Source organism: Scaptodrosophila lebanonensis, unplaced genomic scaffold (genome assembly GCF_003285725.1).
Source record: "Scaptodrosophila lebanonensis strain 11010-0011.00,11010-0021.00 unplaced genomic scaffold, SlebRS2 tig00000161-arrow-arrow-pilon, whole genome shotgun sequence".
Taxonomy (NCBI): Eukaryota; Metazoa; Arthropoda; class Insecta; order Diptera; family Drosophilidae; genus Scaptodrosophila; species Scaptodrosophila lebanonensis.
Genome location: NW_022060597.1, coordinates 227,433 through 254,817, shown reverse-complemented (window position 1 = coordinate 254,817; position 27,385 = coordinate 227,433). Strand labels below are relative to the sequence as shown.

General features: G+C 37.6%; 1 protein-coding gene across 2 annotated transcripts; it reads right to left on the bottom strand.

Annotated features, from left to right (window-relative positions):
* Positions 1 to 420: 420 nt before the first annotated feature.
* LOC115629661 lies at positions 421 to 26,800 on the bottom strand. 2 transcript variants are annotated; one of them, XM_030526176.1, is made up of 9 exons: positions 26,753 to 26,800; positions 25,997 to 26,268; positions 10,183 to 10,865; positions 4,975 to 5,993; positions 4,808 to 4,906; positions 4,603 to 4,722; positions 3,646 to 4,533; positions 2,625 to 2,684; positions 421 to 2,540 (listed from the first exon to the last, which is right to left on the bottom strand). In XM_030526176.1, exons 3-9 carry the CDS (start codon positions 10,324 to 10,326, stop codon positions 1,403 to 1,405), a joined length of 3,468 nt encoding a protein of 1,155 aa, XP_030382036.1. In that variant the 5' UTR covers positions 10,327 to 10,865; positions 25,997 to 26,268; positions 26,753 to 26,800; the 3' UTR covers positions 421 to 1,402. The 2 variants fall into 2 exon arrangements, with proteins under 2 accessions (XP_030382036.1, XP_030382035.1); XM_030526175.1 differs by lacking the exon at positions 26,753 to 26,800 and having other exon boundaries at positions 25,997 to 26,542.
* Positions 26,801 to 27,385: the final 585 nt, after the last annotated feature.

Genomic DNA, 27,385 nt, shown 5'->3' with positions numbered 1-27,385 from the left:
TTGCTTTCGTCTCTTTTGATTTACAATTCGACAAATCGGCGCAGTTGGGCCTAGATTTGTTCAATTTAGTTAATTGGTTGGTTGTTTGTTTGTTTGTTTGATTGGTTTGTTGCTTGGTTGTTGGTCTGTTAACAAAATTGTTTTCATCGGGCTTTGTTTATAACATTTGTTTGCAGCTCTAACTCTCAAGCCATAGCCATAGAAAAATGCCTATTTGTAGTATTGTTGCTATATAATTGCACTTCAATTTGTTGTTGGTTGTTGCTCATAATACAAATCGTACATAATTGTGTTTTGTTTTGTTTCGTTTCTTTTCTTATTGTTTGTTTGTTGCTTGTTATCTCTGTTTTGTTCTTGCTGCTGTTTTCAGTTTTTATTTTACTTTCCTTCTTTCTTTGCATCTTTCATTTCTTTTTGTTCCATTGCTACAAATTTCATATATTTATAAGTATTTTTATATATGTATATGTATGTAGGTATGTAGGTATGTATATGTATATGCATGTATGTATGTGTGTACGGTATGGGCGGTCGGTCGATTGGTTGATTGGACACAAAAAGTTCATTGATTGCAAATATAATTATATATAATGCGTAACTAACTAACTAAAGAATATGTCTTTATCTTCTCACATATATATGTGTGTATATGAGTGTGTCTCTCTCTGTGTGTGTGTGTGTGTGTGTCAGTACTGAATAAATCGGATTTGTTGCAAACTCGACTTAAACATGCAAATGCATTTCAAAGATCTATTCACTAATCTCTAATGTTGCTTTTTCTCTAGTTTCTGTGCTTACATATGTATCTGTTATATATTCTTAAAGCCTGGCTCCTATATTGAATATAAATAAATAAATGTTTGGCCAGGCCGCAATGTGTGTGTGTGTGTGTGTATGTGTGTAGAAGTGTGTGTTTGTGTGTATATGGAACAAAATACATAAATAAATACTATAACTAAGTTAGCTGCACGATGGAAGTTGCTTTTCAAAGTTGTTGCAAAACTATTATTTTGGAATGTACGCTAAATGCGCAAAGGTGTGTTAAATATATATATATGTGTGTGTGTGTGTTTATGTGTTTGTGTGTCAGCCGAACATTCTAGAAATGTGTACAAGAAATCCGCAATATAAGTATGTATATATGTATATATATATATATATATATATATATATATATATATATGTATGCATGTTTGTATGTATATATAAGATACAATACAGTTATGTATAATCTTGTTTAAATACTATATAAAAATACAAATTGTTGTTGCTATAATGCGTGTGGGCGTGTGTGGGGGAAAGGGAGGGGGGGAGGCATGGATGTGTGCGTGACGTACTTAAAAATTAACTCTTTCGCAGGACGCTGGCGCAGGCATTTTTTTTTTTTTTTTTTTGTAAGCCCTTAGCGTGTAAAGGCACTGAGAAAGTGTGGACCGCCCATATCGAATTGTTGCTGCTCGTAACCGTCATCGGCATTGGCAACAGCAGCAGCGGCAGCAGCAACAGCGGCGGCGGCAGCAGCAGCACTGCTGCCATTGGGCAGACCAAAGGTGGTGCCATTGCCGCCGGCTGCGAAAGAGGCAGCAGCGGCAGCGACAGTCACCGCTTTAAGCTGATTCATGGCCAGCATGGGCGGCTTATCGCCCGGCTTCCATCGACGATGTATGCCCATCGATTTGAGTTTCTGACAGACGGATGAGGGCGATATGTTGATGCCCTTCTCGGCCAGACGTGCCGACACCTTCCAGTACTGTATGTTGCTATCCTCCTTAATCAGTTGAAGGATTTCGCGTGTTATCTCCTTGTCGCGCATTTCACGTTCGGCCGCCTTGAGGCGGCGACGTGGATGCAACAATTTGTTGGCTGCCGCCAACTGCTGTTGCTGATGTTGTTGCTGCTGCTGTTGTTGTTGTTGTTGTTGCTGTTGCTGTGACGGTTGTGGCGCCTGCTGTGTTGGAGGCTGATAGTGTGATGTGTCCGCTGCTGGCGTATGACGACGTTGCTGACGTTGTTGTTGTTGTTGTTGTTGCAGCAACAGCTCCTGTTGCTGCTGCTGTTTCTGCTGCTGCTTCAGCAACTCCATTTGTTGCATTTGTTGCATATCCAGTAGCTGTTGTTCAGCGGCAATGAGCTCCTGTTGATGGCGCTGCATCTGCTGCTGCTGTTGATGCTGGTGTTGCTGTTGTTGTTGCTGCTGATGTTGCAGTTGCAACTGCTGCTGATGCTCCTTAGTGGAGTCCTCGTTGCGCGACTCAACGCGAGACTTGTTGCGATATGAGAGCGGCACGCCCTTTAATATGGCATCGCGCACCTTCCAGGCCGTCATCTGAGACACGTTCAGAGCACGTGCAATATTCATGGTGGACGCATTCTGTGCCACCAACAGCTTCGCCATTGCGTATTTCTCATCGTCGATGAAAACGTTCGGCTTACGCGGCTTCTTGCCAGGCTGAGTCGTCTGCTGTTGTTGTTGGTGATGTTGCTGGTGGTGATGGGACTGAATGGGAGTTGCAGTCGCATTGCTGCTGGTGCTGCCATTGCTGAGAGCAGCAGAATGGAAGAGAGCGGGAAAGAGAGAGAAAGAAATGAGGCATTTGTCATCTCAGATATACGGCATTACTCACCTCTCATTGCTGTTTATTTGCGACATGGAGCGTATGGACAAATTAACCGGCAACGAATGGCTGCGAATAGAAACAATAAGTAATTGCAATAAGTATCTGTGGCACCAATGCGCACGCTATTTTAAATTGAATTTATCTTCAGATATACATATGCATGCCATCTCCTTCGCTCGTGCCAATGAACTGATCAGACTGCTTTATCGATCGCTTCAGTCGCCTAATAAACTGCTTGATTCAATTGCTTGGTCGGGAGTTACAATTCTTAGATATGTTTAAAATCTGATATGTTTAAAACGAATTATTGTCATTTGAGTGAGCAAAATACATATTTGCATAAAAGAATAAACACTCATTTTATTTTAGGGCAAGAAAAACTTTAAGAAATCACGGCAGTTCATTTTTTAAAATCTTATATTTTTAAAACAAATAACTGTCATTTGAGTGAGCAAAATATTTGTATAAAAGAATAAACATTCATTTTATTTTAGGGCAAGAAAAACATTAAGAAATCACTGCAGTTCATATTTTGAATTCAACCAATGTTGAGGGGTTTCTTTTTTTCCCCCCAACATCAAAGATCATTTGATTTGCTTTAATCTACTGGTTTAGAACAGAAATAAACTGTTTTACTTTTTGCTGTAAAATGTACAAATCAGTTAAAATGTTCTACATACACTCTAAGGGTTTATAATTGTTCAAATTGTTGTTGTTCATGGAAAATTTCCTTTATTCATTTAGGTAGACATATGTATGTTTCTTAAGTTCATTTTGATTTCTTCATGTCATGTGAAATATTGATAGAGTTTGTTGTATTGATTCCTCATATAATATGTTATCGATATTTGTTTTTGAAAGAGTGATACTCTTCGTACCATGATCTTGGGGTTTCATTAATTTTTATGTTTTCTTGAGTTGGAAGTGTCCGGACAGCTCTTATATTTCAGACAAAGCAAGAGTTCTGAACTTCCATTCTTGAATGGTGAACTGCTCTGAACACTTTTCGACACAATTCTGTACTCACTTGGATGGTGTGGTTGTGTTGGCGATGGTGGGAAAGCGTGTCAACAAAGGCAGACCACCATTGAGGGGCATAAGGGAGCCCTTCGTTGCGTATTGCACCTTTTGCTGTTGCTGATGCCGTTGTTGTTGCTGTTGCTGATGCATTTGAAGCTGTTGTGCGTTGACAATGTGGGGAAAACGTTGGGAGCCGGCCATCAAGCGTTGATAGGCTATCGCTGGCGGGGATGGGGGCGAGTTGGCGTTCTTAGAGTGACGCTCATTCTCATTGGCATCCCCATACGCATCCCGTTCGCCAGTTTCCGGGCCGCTGCCCTCGTCCAGCGGATTGCGCACATCATAGCCATTGGGCAGAAGACCGCACATGTCGTCTTCGCCCGCATAGCCGGCGGTCTCTTCGGCGCCAATTTCGCCGACACCCTCATCTGCAATGGTCAGCTCGTGATGCTCCTCATCCTCACTATCCTGCTGCTCCTCCTTAACAATGCCCATGTCCAGCGCCAACTGGGGATAGCGTATGTCCAGATCGTGGCTTCTCAGCTGCTGCTGGTGTTGCTGTTCGAGCTCAGCAGCTGCCTCCGCCTGGCCTTCATCGCTCAGTTCAGGCTGTCCGGCCGGCGGTGGCGAAGGCAGCTGCTGTTGATGTTGTTGTTGCTGCTGTTGTTGCTGAAGTTGCAACTCCTCCGATGCCTGATCCACAACGCGCTCGTGCAGACTCACACCATTCACCAGACTCTTGCGCAGGCGCCAGGCGAACGTGCGCGAGATGTTTAGTTCATTGGCAATTACCGTGGTGGTGGCCTCCCGCAGGATCAGTTGCTTGGCCAACGCTATCTTCTTGGCGTCCAGCTTGATGCGAGTGCGTCCCTTGCGTTTATTCGTCAAGCCCAGTCTGGAAAGTAATGTAAATATATTGATATAGTACTGGGGGGCTTTAGAGATGACAAACAAAATGACTCACTTGCGATTATTCAGATGGACGGCACCATTATCCACAGCCGGCTTGCGTCCCGGACCACCAATACGCTTCGAGAAATTATTGAACTGAACAATGTTCTGCTTAAAGAGCTGCTGTAGCGGCCTACAGAAGGGAGAGAACGGAAGGAGACATGCAAATAGAATTAGAAATAGTTTTCTATATTCAATATATTGGTGAGGAGACTCACATTTTAGCCGCCTTGGACGGACAACCGGTGCGCTTGTGCCAGCCGAGATGATGGCCGGTGGGAAAGAGGACATGGCAATCAGAGCACTGCATAGGACGACTGCAAATAAGGAGAGGAATTGTGGTTAGGACATTTATGGAGATTCTTTGGCGATTTGTAAGACTTACGTCTGATTGCGCCGTTTTTTGACGCAGCGACCGCGCCTCACATGCTTCTCCAGGAAGCGTTTGTAGAAATAGGTTTTGCGGCAATTGTTGCACTCATACACCGGCCCCGGAGCTCCGTGGACGCTCTGCAAATGGGCCTTGAGTATCTGCTTCATCTCGAAGATCTGATAGCAATGGGAACATTGGAAACCTCGAACGGGCGGCGCATGGGGAACGCCACCGACCGCTGTGCCATCCAAATCGCCGGCGAGCATTGCCATGGCATGATCATCTGAGGGTGTGATGAGCTCTATTTCGGGTATGAGTGGCAGCGTCTCGTCCTCATCTCCATCCTCGCCATCACCCATGCCCAGTTCACTGCCGAGATCGCTGACGGCGCCGGGACCAGCGACACCATTGGGAAACTTGCTCATCTGATGTTGCATGTATTCCTGCATCAGACGGATCGAATTGAAGTCGAATGGCTCCTTGGCGGACGGATGATGAGCGTGAATTTCACCATCATCGCCGGCCTCCTCTTCCCCCGCTCCGGCGTCCTCCTCGGGCAGCCGATCATCTCCGGGAACAGCTTCAAGCTTGGCGCCCTCCTCCAGGACACTACTATTGTGCTCACCAGCCTGGCCATTGACCATGGCATGTCCATTCTCCAGATGCCTGGGAGCCTCAGCATCACCAGCATCGCTGTCGTTATCGTTGTCATTGTCATTGTCATTATCCTCCTCTTCCTCGTCCTCGGAGCTACTGCTGCTGCTACTGCTACTGCTGCTGCTGCCACTACTGCCGCTGCTGCTTTTGTTTTCGGCACGATCGCGTGGCGACGTATGCACCGTCTCTGCTGTGATGGTTTTATTGGCTCTGGAACTCGCCTCATTGCTGTGCCCCTCGATTTTCTTGATCAGCAGCTGCTGGCGATAGAAGTTGTCCGCATCCTCGCACTTCTTCTTGAACAGACATGCCGATATTGCTGTTTTCGCACATGATACGCAAACCTGTTGCGGTAATGTGTCGTTTTTCGATATCTGCAAGAGATTAAAAGGTATTACTATTATTCAAATTTGTAATACAACATCTCCTAAAGCTATTGCAACAGTATCCTTCAACTCTGCTTCTAAGCTTACAATCTAAGTGTCTTTATAAAGTCAATAAAATATCTAACAACAAATGAATTATGGGTTTATTATTGAAATCAATCTTCAATTATTTTAAAAAAAGATATCATTAAACTAACTGACTCTAAATAGTTATTTATAATTGTTTTTTGAAATATTGTTATTATATTTGTAGTTAATGCTGTTCTTCCAAATCTTCAACCTGAATATTCATTTGGAAACCAAACCTAAAACTACAAAAATAAAGTCTATTAAAAAAAAGATTAACTTAACGCTTAACTCTTTTCAAGTGATGATTTAACTTAACTTTAATAGAAAATATTACATACGAGTACTTAGCCAACTAGATGCGAAATAAAAATCTATGAATACGGCTCGTTAGATCACCGTTTCCGTTTGCTTTTAAGCGGAATTTTGCGGTCGACATATAGTTAAACAAATAATTAAGAAAATAAACTTTATAAATATTGAAACACAAACATACAGTGTACATATATGTACATACATGTACGAGTATGTATGTATGTACATACATACATACATACATACATTCAGATCGCAGTCGTCGGTAAAAAAACCAATTCGTGCACGCCATTGTATTTGTAAACATTTTCTCAGTTATAAACAAGTTAACTCGTCTACGTAATTTAATAACGCATACGATCTGGTGTACACATACACATACATATGTATATGTTTATATGTATCTGCAATCTCGTATTTCAAAAGGTCCTAAAAAGCGTAAACACAAACGAATCACAAAACGCAATAATTTCAATATATTGTGCAACAACAAAAAATAGACAACCTATGGAGAGAAGTCGAAGAATCGCGTACAAATTAAAAACTAAGATAAATTGAAGCGCACACACACATGCATACCAACATACCTACATACATATGTATGTACATTTGTATGTCGGAGCCCGGTTCCATACCAATCCTCCAAAAACTAAACTAAACTCGAGAAAAATGCCAAACAAATGGACGCCCCATGGGGGCCAACGAACGTCTAAGCCGACTTAAAAGAGAGCAAAACTATGCAGAGAGCGCGCACAAAGAGCGAGCAAGTAACGAACTACAGGCAGCATACTGTGAAAAAGAGAAACAGAGGAAGAGGTGGGGGCTTCGACTCTTTTGACTCGAAGTTGAGGCAGTGCGACGAACTTCCACAGAAAAAAACAACAAAATTGTAAAAGAAAAATTTATGGAATTAAACCAAACATATGAATTATACATTCATCATACACATACAGGGAGCATACAATGCAATGCGTGTGTGTGTGTATGTGTGTGTGTGTGAATTGACAAACCAACCAAGGCACTTACACATAAGCATACAAAACAAGAAAGACAAAAAAAACAACAGCAATTCAAACGGTAAATTATTTTATAAAAGCTCAAGCAACCAAGCAAACAACGGCAAAGAAACGAAATAAGCAATAAGAAATTCCATAAAAAAATATGAAACGTTGGTTGAAAATGTACACACACACACACACACACACACACATACATACCTATGCCTATGTATGTATCTATATATGAATAAAATAAACTAATAGCAAACAAACAACAAAACAAACAAATAAACGCCACGAAAGAAAACGATTCAAAACGAAATAAAATGAACCGAGCAGCAAAAACTGAACTGCTTATTTGTAAAACGCAAAAAGTATTTTTTGAGATACACAAATGTATGTACATATGTATGTATGTACATAAACGCCTATCTGGTGTACATATCTATGAGTATTTTATGCGAATTTATACGCAACGCACACGACACTAAAACCTCATAATTGAAACTATAAAGTCAGAGCGAGAGAATGAATGACAAAAGATATTGCAAACGAGTTGCTGCGCTGAGGGGGAGGAGGTGGGGAGGAGGCGTAGTTGAAAAGACAGAGGGCAAGTGGAACACACGCACACACGCGCATATAGATACATACATACACACTCTCACATACATACATACATAAATGAAGTAAATTAAATACTTATTTAAACATACAAACACACATACAAGTAACTATAACAATAAGCGACAAACGACTTTATGGCTGCTCCACAAAAACACCAAAAATCTGAGAGCCCACAAATAAATCTAGACGACATATTTACATACATAAATACATGCATACATATGTATGTATGTATCTCTGAAGATACTTCTATCTACAATTTTAAATTTCAATTGAGTGCATGAAATCTCATTTTTAGGTTTCCATGGAAACCAAAGACGGCCAAAGATGGTTTGCACTTCGACCCATATGTTCTTGCTAGATCCATCTTATGCACAGGTGCGAGTATCTGCTTAAGGTCTACCTCTGATATCTCTGATAAGGCGAACGACGCGTACAGCTTTGTGCAGCTGTGATAATATCAAACGCAGCATCTATAGCATGGTTGGCTGGATCGTAATAATAGTATTGTAAATTCTCATATATCGCAAAATTCAAAGTTGGCAGTTAATCTCTTAGTTGGGTTTTCAGTTCGTAATGGTCGTTAAGGAGCTACCTAGAGTTTGAGAGTCCCATGATGATTGTGTTTATCCCAATTGTTTGGCATTATTATCGTCCTTGCTCTCTTAGAAGCCTATATAGAACAGCACTGTGAACTAAGTCCTCACTTAGGTATTTTAAAGCCTACGAGCGCTTAAAATTGTCTCAGTTCAAGCATACTTTTCCAATTTTTTTGAAATCAGGTTCGTTCTTTGCCTCTAATAAGTCTCTTACACCGGTTAGAACCGACAATTTGTCGTACGGACTAATTCCAAACAGTTTAGTCCGTAGTTGATGACTATTTTGTGGGACTTGCTTTTGAATTATCTGATAACTTACATCTCCTGATATTGTAGGCACTCTTTGAAGTGCAACAGATTACCTCCAATATGTTCTGAAATCCATTTATTTGTGAGGTCTTTCTCATTTCCCTTTCTCTGATCTATCATATCAGCTCTCAATTGATTTCTGCGATATCAACCAATCCTCAGAAATAACAGTTGAGAAGAGACCCACACTTTTAATCCCTGACATCAATTTACAAGCTGTAATTTAAGTACTGGGAGATAACGTGTAAAAATTGCTCCTCAGACTACGGAGACAAAATGAACAATATAGGGGTGTTATTGTTTCAGTAAACAAAGATATTCGTGAACAAGTTAACGACTATTATTAACATTTAGCAATTCTTCTGATTCCACACGTATTTTCGCAATTGTATTCGTACAACGAAATCCCATGAAACTTTTCTCAAAAAGTCACACACATATGTACGTACAGGTATGTACATATCTATTTATAATAGAGTCGCTAAACTTGTTACACTCTGTACCCAATTGTGGGTACAAATATAATGGGAAAAAACTAATTTCTTTATCATTATATGTCAAACTCACACATATGTTAGAAGTTTCTTCACGGAACATTCTCAAAGCCAGTTTTAACATACCTTCTGTTATTTTGTGCGGCCGATTGCCATTGTCATCCGATTTAATAAGCTTAAAAGAGATGTAGACCTTGACAGACCTGGATTTTCCTATGAGCGTTAATCACAATTTATCGGACATTTGGGCACAAGCCTTCAATCATAACTGAAAATGCATTACTTCTGATATGTTCCATATGTATTTTGTATCTGAGTTTCTAATCGATACTGCCAAATAAAATGATGAAACGAGCATTTCTTTATTTGAAATGTTAAATTATTCTCTAGTAATGGACTTAAGCAGAAAGTACTGGAAATTGAAAGTTTTTCCTGCGAAATGTGCCAAATTTTTTAGCACCATTTTAAGTTCATACGTACATATCGTATTTACGATTTACCTCAAAATAAAAGGTGACATACATACTACGTATTTATGTATATGTATGTACATATGTACTCGTATGTATTTGTTTATTGAGTTCTTAGCTCATCTTTATAGAAGCAGCAACAATTTACTTGACACAAAAAACTTTCTTTGTCTGTTCTTTTCAAGAATATAAAGAAGAGAGCTAAAAAAGAGACCTATACTATACTTACAAATTTTAAATTTACGAGCATGTATGTATGTATGTGTGCAATAAAATTGCCTAAAATTGTAAAATTGTCTCACCTTTACATTCGCCAGTGTTGTTATCTTCTGCCATAGTGAGTCCTCGCCGAATATTGAAATCATCTGCGTTGAATTTGTATGCGAATTAATGCAAATGCGGCATAATTGCGGATTGCATATCTCCCCAGCAGCAGCAGCGTCCATGTTGCCAGCTTTTTAAGAGAGAGGCGCGTGCGCAGGCGCGACGGATGGTCGGTTGGTTGGTCGGTCGGATGCGCCCCGAATGTGAAGCCGGCGCAACAAAACGAATCAAAACAAAAGACAAAAAGTCAGCTGGGATGGGGAAGATGTTGGTGTGGTTGTGTTGGTTGTAGTTGTTTGTGGTTATTGCTCGGTGGTTTTGTTTTTTTTTTCCGCCTCACTCTCTGCTTTGCTGCTTCTGGTCAGTTCTCTCTTTCTCCTGCTTCTATTTTTTGTTGTTCTTCTTCTTAACCTTGCGCGCAACTAGTCGTAGACGAACGATACACTGCAGTTGCAGTGGCAGTTGCAGCAGCAACAAGTAAAACACACAAGAATAACAACAACAACCAAAAGAGCCGAGCCGAGCGGTTAACGAACCGACCAAACGACCAACCGATTAACCGAACAACAGAATGTGCGAACGAACGAAATTCGGGAAACGGGTACGGAAAACGGGAGCGTCGCGGCAACTATGCGCGTCTATGTTGGCAGCGACTTGAAAACTGAAAATAAATGCAGAGAACAAGAAACTATTTATTAATAATGAAAAAACAGAACGTAAACGAAAACTACATAAATAAAAGTAAAAAATGAAATACAAGAATATAAAAACACACCTCTACATGCATACATATACAACGGCCCCATGCGAACGACCATTTATATTGTTGTATGGAATGAACAAAAAACAACAACTACTACAACAATGAACAATACAATTCTGACACACACACACACGTACAAACGAAAATAAAATTACACAAAAGAAAACAAGTCAAACCTTAAAAAAAAAATATACGAACATACATACACACATGGGTATGTACATACATACGTATCTATATAAAAAATACAAAAAACTACATTCACACACACACATACTTATGTACACATATAAAGACAGACATGTGGATAAATAATAGCAAACATCGTAACGAAACGATATAAAATAAACTCCATGGCTGTAAAATGAAACGGGAGTAGTAAAGCAGCAGTCCAGAGTGGAATGGATTGGTGGAGAAGAGCTGCCGACTGTGGTGGACAGTGGGATGTGGTGGGCTGTAGGGGGAAGTGGTGGAGCCATAAACAATGCATGTGGTAAAAACACATGCTATATTCCATTATGGTGTGCATGTTTGTAGTTAAGGTATGTACACACATACATACATATGTTTGTGCCTTATAAAAGAGAGACTCAAATGATTTGATTTGGTATGTGCGTGTGTGTCTTTTTATTGGCTTCTCTTATGAATTGTAAATTGTGGAAAAGGATCACACATATATACATACATACATACATACATGTACATATATGTACATACATATATGAAACAGTTTATCCTGACTGATTGACGATCAACGCACCGCCCAAACGGCAGGAGTTAGGAAGCTGAAATTTGGCCACACGTTTCCTTTCTCTCCAAAGGCGGGAAAACGGGCGCCAAATGTTGTTTGTTTTTTTTCTGTTTTTTTTTCAAATTAAAAATTGTGTTTTAAATTTCGTCCGATCGATTTTAAATTTAGGGTACTTATTCAACATAAGTAGATCTATTCAATGATTTTTAAAATATACAAAAAGTTTCTCACTACACGCATGCAGCAACAACCAACAACACTAAATATTAAACACACACACACAAGCAAGTTAGAGATGGACAATCACGAAATTGTCGTTTAAGATCACAAACCCCGGAGAAAATATTTCAAAGCACGACCCAGCAGCATGGCTGATCCCGAATGCTACACCACATGTAATTCAAAAGAATTCTGCATTCTTTCATTGAATGTATAAAATTCTGCGAACTACAAAAACAGAGGAACGTTTTTAAAATTCACATCATTTCTACTTTGAATTAAAAACACAAAATTGTCTTGAATTGAAAAATTAAACATATACGGCCTGCACGAAAGAATTCAATATATGTATGTATGTATGTTCCTACATATGTAGTAAATGAAATATAAAATTACGCTATTTTTATTGAAGAAAGGCATTGCTTAAGAAACCAAGGTTTAAATAATTTTGAATCAAAATACAATGTAATATTGTTATTTATTTATGCCTACTACCTCTATATTATCGATGGCTTGTGCTTTTTGGGCAGGAAGTGTTTCATTATCATTCGTTTTTCGCACTCAGTAGATGGCTTTTAAGAACTCAGGTGGCATGACTAACCCCTTTGCCATTCACCTTTTCATATTTACACGCATACTTTGATATCTTGGTAATAAAAATAGAATCAAAGCTTTGTGCGTATTTGATAAACTATTTGGAGAATGCTTACATGCATACATACATACATACATACATACAGACATTAGCATAGAACTTTAGCTCTTCGGAGAACTATTTTAACTGTGAGATCACTTTGGAAATGTAGTCAAAAAGTGAGGTTCTGTCAATTAAGAATGATCAAAATTGTTCAATTCTAAAACCGATCTTAATGAACTCCATAACTACAAGTATTCCCAATTAAAGATTTCTCAAGTCTGCAGGCGATGATCGTTCAGATAATGCCAAGATGTTGCAAATGTTGTTACTTAAGGATGCGCGCAACGCGGCAATATTGTCGAGTGATCGCAACCAGAAATGGCTCAAATCGAAATAAGAATATAATGGCTAGACAAGTATTTACAACAACAAAAACTAGACTCACACACACAAACGCACACTCCAAGAGATAGCGAGCGACGATGACAGCGACCTGGAAACTGGAAACCAACCAATTTGCAATACATTCGCATATTTGTGCAACGAGTAACATTGTATGTATATATGTATGTACGATTGCCTGCAACGTCTTGCTCTTGCATGCATACATATGTATGTATGTACATACATACATACAAAAGGAAACATACAGACATACATATATGAATATAACTCCACATGCAATTATACTACATATGTACATATGTATATGTTTACAATGCATTGTATACAGTGGCGGTGAAAAAAGTAGCACTGGCATAACTGAAATTTTTTGTATTCCCTCAACAAGTCCAGCAAGCTAAACAGTGGATGTAAATAAACATCGATGTATCGATTATCAAAAACAATATTTTTTAGAATTTCAAGAGCTCTTTTTATGAATCACTCACTATGAAATCCACTAATGACTCGTCTCTCCGAAAATAAAAGCACCCCTGTTCGTTTAAATTCTAGCTTAATATTGAAAGCAGCCGAAAGGGGGAAACCCCTTACACACATAATGCCCAAGTTGGCAAAATAATAAAATAAATAATAAATCTAATAAAATGATCTACAAGTACATACAATATGTCGAAAAAGAAAACAACATGAGGATGGACGACCGTAATGACTAAATTTGAGATGAAGAAATAGGTTACCGAAAACAGAAAAAAAAACCTTCAAACGTAAAAAGATGTTTTAATTAGTTCAAGATGATGTACAAAAAATTGTTCCAAACATACTCGTTGGATATGGATCTGAATTTTTTTATTGAAATAAGTTGAGCTAAACAAAAAATGTGTCGTTTTCGTAAAAATATTGGAAGAAGAACCGTTGTAGTGGGACTTCCAGCCAGATAAGAATCCAAAACATATGTACAATCAATCCCATCTACATACTTGTAACAATAACATGGCTAGAACTTCGTAGAACATTTGTATCCTGGGCTCATATTCCCAAACATGATTTCATACATATGTATGTACATAGAAGTATCTCTCATATTTTAAACATTTTGTGCCTATGTTCAATATCAATAATTTGCTGAATTTTTTTTTTTTTTAAGTATTCTTATCAATTTGTTCATTTTTTATAAAATGTTAGGAAGTTGCAAGGATTCCCATCTGAGACAGATTCTTAAAACAGTCTTGCTTTTTCCACCGCAGCTGTACATACATACATACTTGTATCTACATATTTATGCATATCTATGCCCTGCACACAAGTCGCATGCCTCATATGGTTGTTGCCGCTCTCTCACCACCCCCAATTCGAGAGCTCGAGTGGAGCGTCCACCACAACCACGGCTTTTGTTTAAAGTTCAAAATAAAATAAAATTGAACCCATAGAAAAGAAAAACACGACGACAGCGTCGGCGACTAGGAACGAACAATAACAACAGCAATGCCCATACCGATGTCGACGCCGAAGCCCACCTTGTCTTGCCCTGCCTTACCCCTTGCTATTGAGTTAATATAAAAGTTGATGGCAATTGAGGCACGAGCATAGCAAAAGAGCGCGAATCTAGAAGAGAGTGGAGTGTGGAGAGAGTGGGCCAAGCGTGGTGAAGAGAGTGTTGTGCGTGTCATGGAAAAACCGGGCGCTGTATTAAGAGCGCAGGGCGTGCAAAAAAGAAGAGCCGAGCCGAATCGAGTCGAGTAGAGCCGAGCAGAGCCGAGCCGAGCCGCATCAAGTCAGTTGGTGGGCAGGCAGAAAAGTCAAGAAACTCAAAAGACTTCAGGTTACGTTTTTCTGTTTGTTGCTGCTTTACTTTTCAGAGTGCGCGCACTTTTTTCTTCCTCTTCTTCTTTTTATTATTTTTGAACTATGTGTGCTAAAACTTAAATAACAACAACAACAACAAATGAAACGAGCTAAGAAGCTAGCTTTGTCTGTGTTGAAGCAACATACCCTTCACAAACACTTTAAGGTCTGTTCCAGTTTTCGATTACATTTCAAAAGTGAACCGATGGCAATTTCAACTTGTATTTATCTTGATGTTATGGTTTTGAAGTTAATTTTGAATCGATAACCACTGCCTAAGCTTTTGCAAAAGAAATGCATTTCTTGAAATGTTTATACCATAAAGTTATGATTAGTTGTGCCTTAAATGTTTCATCCGGAATTAAAAACAGCATTTTTTTAATTCGATTGATTTTGCAATTCTAAAAAAAAAAATCGCAATAACGTCAAAAGATACCTTTTGACTCTGAGAGTAGTTTTGCAACAGTCTTTGAAGTCGCCTCATTATGTTGCTCATAAATGTATCTTGAAAATGGGTTCTACGTTGCTTTCTTCTGGGTGTTACAAACCTACGCACCAAAGGCCATATACGCTAACGCGTAGGGTATAATAAAATAAACAAGCTAACCCGAGCTTCAAGCCCGAGTCTGAGCTCGGGACCAAGAAACCGAAACCGAGACCGATTTGATGCCGAGCGGCCAGTCAGTCAGGCAGGGCAGGGAGAGAGGCAAGCAACCAACTATACAACTATTAAAGAAAACAACAAAACGACGAGAAAAACAAATACACACTACTTACACTTTACTATCCATATCCATACATAACTACAGTCTAAACACACATACACACAACAAACAATGAGGTATGTGTGTGTGTGTGAATGTACATTTAATACTTGGAGCTGTCAGTGTGTGTGTGTGTGCTTTAACTTTTTTTAAGCTATTGTACAGTTCCACAGAAAATTTATACACTATACAGACGAACAGAAGAACGTTGAAACAAGGAAAGTCTGCGGAATGGGGGACGGGGGGAATATGCGGAATGGGGAACGACGGAGACATCAGATAGACATACTATACCATACATACTCGTACATGTGTACTTACATGCATACGTACATTCATACAATTTAATATTTCTGAGCATACATATTTGTGGAACTGAAGAGCTCAGAAGAAAGAACATAGAACACGGCAGAAGACAGTAAAATGAATATAGCGGAGAGAGAAGAAGACACTGAACTGAAGACAGTGTTGGCATAGTAATAGATATAATAGCATGTACATACAAACATATACTCGTTTAGTAGGTGTGTGTGCGTGCGTGTGTTGGTTTGCTTGTACTAGATAAATTCTATATGCCAGAATGTTTGACTTTGAAAGTATATATGATCAAGCTGTCAATAGCCGCCTGGCAGTGTAATAAAGAAATCATAAAGTTGCATGAAATGAACATCTTAATCTCAATCTGTATCTAATCAGAAACTTAAAGGAGACACAGATACTGCTCTGAGACTTAACCAATTAGATCTATCCAAAGATTTTCAGAAAAACAAAGGACTTTGTTGCTTCCTCAAACATAATAATACCATTCTAAGTTGAATCATAGTTACTATTTCCATTCCAAGCTTTCTATAATGCAGAGATCAAAAAGTTAAATTGAATAAACATCTTAATCGCAAGCTGTATCTAATAAGACACTAAAAGAAAACAAGTAGCACTGATTTGAGACTTAGCTTATAAGTTAGAAATTAAAGATTATCGAAAGTATATACATATATTCTATTTAATTTATCTTGTATTAAAATATAAATATCAGCATTTAAAACCTGATTCCTATACAACTTTTAATTATACTCATATGTTGCAGTTTTTTTTTTTTTGTGAACTATCTCATCTTTGATTCCGTCAGCTATTTTGGTTAAATAAATTTTTTATTTATTTTTCTAAAACTATAAACATCCGGCATATGTAAATGTGTAAAAATAATACTAGAGTTTAGTTTAATTAAAAAAACAAAAGCTAAAATAAATCAAAGAATTGGAAACATATTGTAATATGTAGAAAATCTTCTTCTTCTTATAAAGTGTATTATAGAAATTATATCCTATAATATAGGAATAACTTTAGATGTGTGACGAGTAAAGTACTAATGCGTCCTGAATACAACAAGAGAAATAATCAACCGATTAAAATGAAGTTAATAATGAAGATAGAAAATTACATATTAACTACATTTGGATTTGTAAGTAGTATTGACATTAAAAATCAATAAACTTAAAAATACATGTCCGGACATGTTCAGAACGATTTGTCTCGTCATACATAGACTCGATGGGATCGGAAATGCTTTCTTCTGACTGTTACATATTTGGCACAAACCTGGTATGCCCTTGCTACCCTACGGGTACCGGGTATGAAAAGAGTTTGACTGTAAAATTTCTCACTCAACTTTTTATCTATTTATAGGTTGTTTTATAAAAAGAACAAAATAAACCCTATAAGCCCCATTGCAGTTTTTCGTACTGTCTAATGGGACTAGTGCCTGTTCCTCGTGCTAACTAAATCGGCATGTTTAATAAGAAGAACCCCATGAGCTCCATTCCTGCCTTCGTGTGCCATGCTGGAAACATATCGACGAAGTATCAGTAAGTGAACAGGTGTGTTCGGACAGGTGTCTCAGCAGTTTTTGGTGTGAGAGCTAGATTTTGGGTCTGATAGTGTTTTTTTTTCTAAATTCCACCAATCTAGTTCCGTATTTTGTATCGTTTTAAATCCGCTAAGAGCAAGAAATATGTAACATTGTTTCTAATGAGCTGTTACTTTACGATTTCCTCCAACTGTTGATTATATTTGTTTGGTTGTTTCGGTAAAACCCTATTCAAAAATTTATTGCCAACTGTATTGTTAAATACACTTAGACTATCCGACAACAGGCTCTGTTCTTGTATTTGAAGAGCAACTTATGGGGCTGGGCTGTTCTGTTTGAACTCAAATCTAATGTAAAATTATTGGTAGAGTCGCCATAATTATACGCATACAGATTATATTTACATACCGGTTTGTATGTATGTGCTATAAGTATACATACAAACATATTGTGTGTCTGTCTGTCTGTATGTATGTACAGTATGTATGTTTATTTGTATATACATTTTTTGTACACATGAATAATAATTATTATTGTATAAATTACAATAACAATGGGTAGAGGTAGATACGGAAAAAGTTTCGTAGATACAAAAGTATCTGTATGTACAAATGTATGTATGTATATATGGTGTGTACATACTACACTGATGTGTAAACAACTAGAGAGGAAGTGGAAATCCAACACCTACAAAATCGTCGCTCTGCCGGCAACTCAAGTGCACGCCCGAATGCGAATAAAACCGAATAAAACTGAAGGCAGCGGCAACTCACAAACAGGAACGCTACAGCACCACCGTCCCACTGCACCGCCTGCACCACCAAATGCCACCGTACCCACAACGCCTCTTCAAGATTTTGTATTTAGTTTTGTGTATGTGTGTGTGTGTGTGTTTTCTTTTGGGTTGAGAAGGTGTGGCAGCCACACAACGCTGCATGGCGTTCTTTTCTCATTAAGTCCGTTTAAGGATTCTTAATTAGAGCATGCGAAGCACTCAGGTTTATGTTCAATATTGGAATTGTGATTGGCAGTGCTGATAAATGGACATTTACGTGAATTAATACGAAAGAGTTGCACAACACTACGAGATAACTATGTGCGCTTGTTATTTAGTTTAAAAGTAATTCAAAATTGCAAGCAAACGACCCAGAAGGGGATACTGTCTATTGAACAGACTGGGATAAGAAACTGGGAATTGGAAACCATTATATACAATTACATACATATATATCTGCAATCAATTATATGAAGGAATGAAACCTACTACTTCCAAATTATTGGTATTTTCTGGATTTCATAGAACCGGAATCTGAGCTTAACATCCGAAGAATTTTATAGCGATTATTGAAGCTTCAAAACTATCATTCTTTTCAACCGTCATCAGGGGGTAACTGTGCAACTGGAATCATCCCAGATGCTTCTATAGTTTCAGAGAGTAAATGTCGTTATGTTATGTTAATGTCGATCATAATGTGAACAATCGCAAAAGTTATATTGTAAAGCATGGACTAATTGAAACATTTTGGAAAAGTACTTAAGAGTACTACAATATTTAACTAATCTGTAAAACCGCTCTCAAAAATAGAAGAATAGATCTCAAGAAGCTAAAATTCAAACTAGTATTAAATGGCCTATTATTTATAATAATGTTTGCATTCCTTAATAGCAGAAGAGTCATTCCAATTTAGAAAATCAAGACATAGCGCTGGATGCGGTTGTGAATTTCTAAATTACCTCAGTTTTGTTCTCGAAGCTTAAAAATGTTGTTTGTTATCGATAATACATGGTGGATACTACTGATCTGAATATTTTATGGAAATGGTAATATTTGATAACTTTAAATTGAATTTATATGAGGGATTTAGATAAATGGGTAGTTTATGGATAATTTAGTAAAATTACAGAAACTAATTATTTGATTTTTATTCTAAAACATGCCCCGTTGAAGTCCCACCGATCTCCCTATAAAGTAATTAATAAGTGTCCGGCAAATATATTTGCAGTAATCATACAGAATATAAACTTGCTTAGTGGTTAATTAATTAAATATTTATCCTCAGGTAATTAGGTAAATTACACATATTTAATGGATAACTAAAAAATAAAGAGATAAATACCACAGGAGGCTGAAAAATACACATGTTTATTAACTTATTGGAGCTTCGAGTATTTTTGGAACAACAAAATACTAATAAGTAGTAATGAAATAATTTCAGTTTGACATACAAATGTTAACAATTAACTAACATTTTTTTATAGGAAGCGCTTATTAAAGTGTTTTAAGGGACCAGTACTTGCATTCAATCATCTGATGATGGATACCGATTTTTGGAAATAACCCGTAATAACCCTAAGAATAAAGTTCCCATATCCTTGTTTGAAGTACTTGGCTAAGCAAATTTCTGGAGGCAATGTCCACTGAAGTATTAGAAAGTATTATGAGCTTTACAACGCTATTCTTACGCCAGAGAAATAGAATCTCTTACAGCATCCTATACTCCCTGACTAACTGAGATTTGTCACGAAGACTGCGCGCAAATGATTGCGCAAAACGTTGAGCAAGAATCGATCAAATCGAGCATGATTTATGCAAATAGCATGTGGAATGAATCGATGCAGAATGTGTGTCCTCCAGACTGCTCCCAGAAATTCCAACCAGTTGATAAATGCAGGCTATATACAAATGTACTGTACAACCACAGGCAGGCCAGATGTGGTGCGTGTGGGCGTTGTGGATGCGATGGGAGAGAGCGAAGAGAGCAAAGAAATATGTTGGGTCTGGGAGCAAAGCGAGAGCAAAGAACTACTAGACAAAAAATAAGTTGGCAATGGCAGGCAACACAGCAAAAGATAAGCTAAGAACCACTAAGAACAAGTACCAACACACCTACACACACACACACACACACACACACACAGACACACACACACACACATAGATATACATATATAGTATGTATGTATCAGAATATACACAAAGATAGAGAGACAAGTTTTGAGCCAGCCAGCTCCATAAATGATGCAAACTGCAACTTCTTTCTTTCTCTCGGTCAGAATTACATTTATTGGATATCTGTGCTGTTTTATCTGCTCTGCCCGGCAGTTCAACAATTTAACATAAAGCCCATTCCGCCCCCCGTCGCCGCACCTAATAACAACAACAACAGCAACAACATCACTCAAGCAATGAACGCATACGTTTTTCGCATAAAACTAAACCACAAGCCAGGAATGAAATGAAACGAAACAAAAGGAACCAAACCGAAGCGAAGCGAATCAAATCGAGCCAAGTCGAGTCGAGTCGAGTCGAGTCTAGTGGAGACTTGAGTGGAGTAGAGTTGAGGTGAGCCGAACAGACTTAACGCCACATGAAGTCGCCAGGCAGATTCCCTGATGGTGATGCCATCGAAGAAATTCCATTCAAAGCAATAAAGTCAACAGAAAGCTAAAAAAAAAAGTCGCCTGGGTATATCATTTCTAAAGAGGTGCTAACGAAAGATTTTAGAACATAGAAATATGGTCATTGCATTGCAGGACATCGACTACACATGAAACGCCAACCTGAATTGAATTGAAATGAAACTCCAACCAGAATTGAAATGAAACGCAACGATATAAACTGAGCGAATCGAGTCACCCAGACGGCTCCATACGTAACGGCACATTAAATGTCCAATAGAGCCTTTTCAGGACAACAAATCATTACACGGCACAATAACAAATTAAGAATGATTTAGGAATTCCTTTAACGTTTAGTTCACAAATTTTTTTTTAAAGATTAAATAAAATACCTGATATTTTAGTACAATAGCCAGTTTAGACTGGCTGTGGTTTCTACAAAAAAATAAAAGGGGGAAAGTTGAAGGTAGATGTTTTGATTTCACAAGAAATACATGATCCAGTTGAATTAGTTCGGGCAGGCAGCACCTACCTTCTATTCTTTTTATCGGTATCGATAGTTAGTAACCCTCTATTTAAATTTTAATTAACTTTTAATGCCAGTACTGTTGCAATCGAGAAAAACTCAAAAAGAAAACTGCTATTAACTGCATTAATGGAACCACTTTTTGAAATCGGAAACGAGCAACGGGCCACTAAGCGTTGAACAAACATATGTACATACATATGTACTTATTAATTTTCTGTGAAATGTTTAAAATATTTATTGATATCAAGTGATCGTTTCTTTAGTCATTTCGAACTAATTTGTACATCGTTTAATCAAAAAACTGTCAATATGAAATAAAAAAATAATTATAAATAATTGTCATTTCCACGTAGAATATTCACCTGCAGTTGGTTGTTTTTGTAAATTCGATTAAATTGTTTATAAGGGTTGGCATTCCAATTCGCATTGGTGCCGGGTACGAGCCATATGCCTAATGTTTATTGAAATTTGATTTTGTACGCAAGAATCGGCTCGAAACTTAAATATATACATATGTATGTATGTATGTTTATCTTACATAAACAAATATGCTCGTTCTGCCTGCGTAGGGTAATGGATAAACTAAAATTCAACATGAGAAAATTGCAAAGGAAGAAAACTACAGCAACAACAATCAGCGAATAAACTAAACACACACACACACACATACGTACCTGCACACTCACACAGATACATATGCGCACATTCATGCATAGAAAATTCTTTTATAGCTTTTGCATTTCTGCAGTTCTGGAGGCTTGGAAGAGCGCGACACACACACACACATGCACACATAGATTTGCGAATATAGTAAATGCAATTACCGCTCCCATATACATACATATATGTATGTACGCGTGTGTGAGTATTTTCTTTAGTTTTTATTACAAGTCTTTTTGTTATTTTATGCGTTCAAAAAGTAAGAAAAAAAGAAGAAAAACAAAACGAACGACATTTTCTGTATACGCGTCGTCGTCGTCGTCGTCGTCGTAGTTGTCGTCGCTGTCGACGTCAGCGTCACTGTCATCGTTTGTTTGCACATCGTGTGCGCGCCACCAGTGCGACCCCCCCACAGGTTGCTGCTGTTGCCATCGCCGTCGCTGCCAACGTCGCTGTCGCTGCAGTTACTTTTCTAGCTGTTTTTATTCGTTTTCTTACTGCACATATTTTTTTCTTCATATGCATTTTTACTATGTGTGTGTATGTGTATGTCTTACTATTCGTGCATGTGTATCTACATACATATGTACATACATATGTGCATGTGAACGCCGTGGTTGTCGTTTATACTAGTATGTTTGTATATACATACATACATACATACAGCCATATCTACATACATATGTATGTGAGTTGTGTGTGCGTTTGCCGCGGATCAAATTTGTTGAATTGTTTATTTAGTACGACGATGGCGTTGTTGTTGTTGTTGTTGCTGCTTTTGCTATTGCCGTTGCCGTTGCGTTTTTTCGTTATTGTTATTATCGTTAGTTGCATTCGTTCGCCTGCATTCACTCGTTCGTGCGCTCGCTCGCTCTCCCACTCGCCAAGAAGACGGTGACGAGAGTCTTGTTGCCATCTCTTTCGTTTTTGGTATTTGTAAATTACATAAATTGTCTTGGACTATAAATTACGGGAAGATTATTATGGATTGCTTGTTGGCTGCGTGCTGTTGTTGTTTGCAAGCCCGACGTCGATGAAACGAATGCGAATTAAAAATGTACACACACACATTGACATATACATACATATGTATGTATTTACAAATAAACTCGTGCATACAAAAATAGTTTTATGCTTTTTATAGAGATCTGCAGTTAATGATAGTTACATATGCATATCTATATGTATGTATGTGTGTATGTATACGTGTATATACGACTGCTGGTATGTTTGTCGTTTATATCTGTGAGCTGTGCGCTGCATAAGGAGGAGGTAAGCGTATGTACATATGTACATATGTAGGTATATATACATATGTATTAGTAGATATGCTAATGTTACATGCATATGTATGTACGTATGCATGTGTTTGTGCCATTCTAGCTTGACATAGCGATCCGAGGATCTGAGCTCAGTGGAAAAGCAGCGACATATTCTCGAATCATAAAAGCCGATGCTCTGCGCCCCAGAAATGTCTTTGATTAGCCGAACCATGCATTTAGAATGTCTGCTTGCTTATTTGTTTATTTGTTTGCACATACATACATACATACAAATGTATACATTTGTTTAAAGAGGTGAATATGTGTATATGAGATATGCTTAGATATCTTAAATATAGGCACGATAATAATCTTGTTTGCTACCATTCTTCAGATTAAGTGCAAGAATTTGTCACACATATCTATTTAGTCAAGTTCTTTATTTTTTATCTAAGGAAGTTAATATAACTGTCAAACAACTGTATTATTATCTTTAAGGTTCTCTTGGGGGAATTCTCTATCTACGACTTTTTTACTTATGGTAAAGTTTTTTATGTTTGTTCTAAAATATTTAATGTTTTTGGTAGCCTAAACACAATATATGTTTAAAATAATATTTCTATACAACATGTAACCGGAAATATTTTTGTTTATATAGTCACGGACCTCCTTAGCGTTACATAAAACCCGCAGCACTTGAACATTGTTACCCCCCCTTCCATGTCCATGATTAAACAATGATTCCGTAACATCAAAAAGATAAAATAAACTCGTAGCCCCTAGTCCCTAGACTAGCAGAGTCTACATACCGAGCTCAGCTGTTTTCGAAATCCAGGCGTTTAGCCAGGCAGGCATACGGATTAAGAATATACATGTTTTCTTTATGGGATCGGAGATGTTTCGTTCTAGCTGATACATACTTTTCACAAACCTAATTCGTCAATACTGTCCGCAAACTTTGCATACGTAATAAATTTATTCTCTACAATTGTTAATAATTTCATCCATATCGTTCGTTCTTCTTACTTCTGCTTCTGCTATGGGCGAATATAATTTAGAGCCGGAAGTTTGGCTCAGTACTGGGTATTTCACTGCCAGGCTTGCACGACTGTAACTTTACCTCTTGTTTTAAAATCTCTTTAACTAATTATATTGTTATCAACAATTTGTAATCCATCCCGATACAAGTGTATTTAATGCTTATTATATGATTTTTATCATATTTATTGATCATCTCATAAAATGCGATTAATTTTTGAGATCAACTTCAAATAAATATAATAAATAAACAACAGTTTAACAATTTAAACACACAAATAATGATTTTGTAATACACCAGATTAGAAGAAGGGGTCATTAAAATTTGGGTTTGTTCAGTTTAGGTAGTTGTTAAGATTAATAGAAGCCTACATTCCGTTGCTAGAATAAATCAAATACTGAATAATTCTTGCATGTTGTAAAGCTTATTACATATTCGATATACCCGTTCACGCTTTTGTGAGTGGGGCATTGGGGGGAGGCATGAAAAAGTTAACAACGTGTTAGCGGGTTCTGCTTCAATATCGGCATGTAATTCGAAGCCATGCGCCTGCCAGCCAAGAAACGACGTTTCAACTTGTACAAACATTTGTACATACATACATACATATTGTACGTAACAATAATTTAAGTTCGAATAACAGGGCGATAAGATAAGATCCGTGCCGTGTCCGTGTCCGAAAGATCAGTCGATCAGTAAAAATAAGATAACAATATGATTTTTATTTGTACAAGCTTTTAATGCATAACCAAGATACAAACATATAGTACATACTATATGTACTTAAAAACGAATCTAGAACAATTTAAATTTATCAAGTGCCCGTAAGCACATACATACATGCATATGTATGTATTTACATAGACACAATTTATATCTGTATGATAATAAAGTAGTAGGTTCTAAATTTTAGATCGGCAGTGCACTACGGCTGCGTGTTTAGACATTTCCGCCAACGAGTACGAATAAAATATAATTTCGCTTAATTCAATTTATGCTCGTCTTAACCTGACATTTTCTTTTATCAAACGAGCCGGAGATCAAATGCGAAAGAACAATATAAACAGATACAACTGTGAAATACTTACGTACACACACACACACACACCACACATACTGATATACATACCCCTACATATGCATTCATACTTATGTATGCATGTGAAATATCTAGGTACGTTTCTTGTCATTTGGAACGTAATCTGACACACACACACACACACACACACGCATACAGATACTCGTACAAGGCACACTGATTTAAACCATAACTATTCCTGCTCCAAGTGAGCAAACATAGTTAACAGCTACAACAACAATAATAACAACAACAACAGCAACAGCAGTAAGAAGCCACAGAACTAAGCAAAGAGCAAGAGAGAATGCGAGCAACGCCGGGGCCAACACACATACACACTCGCACACATACACACACAAAGGTCTCGCACATGCATACAAAGAACGCCAATAATAATAACAATAATAAATTGAAGAGTTAAACTAATAATGAAATATGCATGTATGTATGTACATATACATATGTACATACATGTATGGGAGACACACACACACACACACACACACACATGCACACACAAACTGAACACACACATGCGCCGTAGTATAGTAATAATAAAGTAAAACGTCGTCGTCGTACATACCTTTATTTAGTCGAAATTGCTATTTATTTTCTTCTTCTTCTTCTTCGTCGTCGTCTCTATGCTATGCTGTCTTTTTGATGTTGTTGTTGTTGTTGCTGTTGGTTTTATTTTATCGTCGTCACCTCAGCTCACCAACCACTGTTGTGTTGTTATTGTAATTATTGTTGTAGTTGTTGTTGTTCCTTTTTCTTATAAGTTTTTCACACACACAGCAGAATTAAAATGGAATGTGTAAAATTGTATTTATTAGTACATTGCCATCGTCGTCGTAGCTGTTGTTGTTGTGACTGTTACTGTTGTAGTTGCTATTGTACGCAGTTATGGTTTGTGTGTACATGTGGGTATGTATGTATGTGCAATGTATGTAAAGTAAATTATGTTATGTATGTAGTTTTGTGCTTATATAAATTGTATTTTTTTTTTTCGTTGACAAATCGTTGTTTCTGTACCAGTTGTTTATTTCATTCAATTGCTCACATATGTATGTAATTTTTCAAAACGTTTTTCTTGTATTACTTTGTTGACATAGAAAACCACAATAAAAAAAAAACAAAATAATTAATTTGAATGAAAAAATATGTTAATCAAATTTGACGAATGACAGTCGTTGTTGCTGAATAATTCACGCACACACGCAGCCTTGTATGGTAGTAGTTAATTTTATTTTGTATAGTAATGTAACAAAAGTAAACAACACAATAAGAATGCGCTGCAGCTGTGGGCCGGGGCCACGATAAACGGATAATAGTGGTAGACCTGAACCACGCTACCTGCGACGCAGCCGTTGCACTTGGCGGCGCGCTCTGCGAACGACTGTTGTGGGCTTCTTTGGGACCGCCACCGCTTATACACATACGTTACGGCATCGGTAGCGCTGTTAGACTATCGATGGCACTATCGATATATAGAATTATGTTGTCGGGGTACCACTATCGATAGTACAGGCAATTTTTAGTCACTTTCTTACGAATAGAACTTAGTAACAGAGATAATTATGAAAAATAAAATTGCATTGTGCACCTGCTTTTAAAAAACACCAGTTGGTAACTCTGCGTATGCAGAAATGCTTGCGAAACTCCATTACCCACATAAAATATTTGTATATGTGGAATACCGCAATATTAATAGTTAATGACCATTAGAAATACTATTTTTTAAAAGCAAAATACATTTACATGCTGCTAACCCTTAAAAAAATCGACTGGAAATAAATACATTTAAGTGTCTGCATAATTTCATTAATCAAAAAATAAAAACGATAATATCGAATGGCGCCACTATCGATAGTTGTACAGCACTGGAGACCGCTACCACTCACACAACACACAAGCCCAACTGCTCCACATGACTTCCAATAAAATTTGTTGAGCTAAAAGATTGGTAGATTTA

Coding starts and splice junctions, on each gene's coding strand:
- LOC115629661 (XM_030526176.1), bottom strand. CDS start 10,326: ATGGACGCTGCTGCTGCTGGGGAGATATGCAATCCGCAATTATGCCGC. Junction 5,994..10,182: donor CAACACTGGCGAATGTAAAG/GTGAGACAATTT, acceptor AATCTCTTGCAG/ATATCGAAAAACGACACATT. Junction 4,723..4,807: donor CCGTCCAAGGCGGCTAAAAT/GTGAGTCTCCTC, acceptor TCCCTTCTGTAG/GCCGCTACAGCAGCTCTTTA.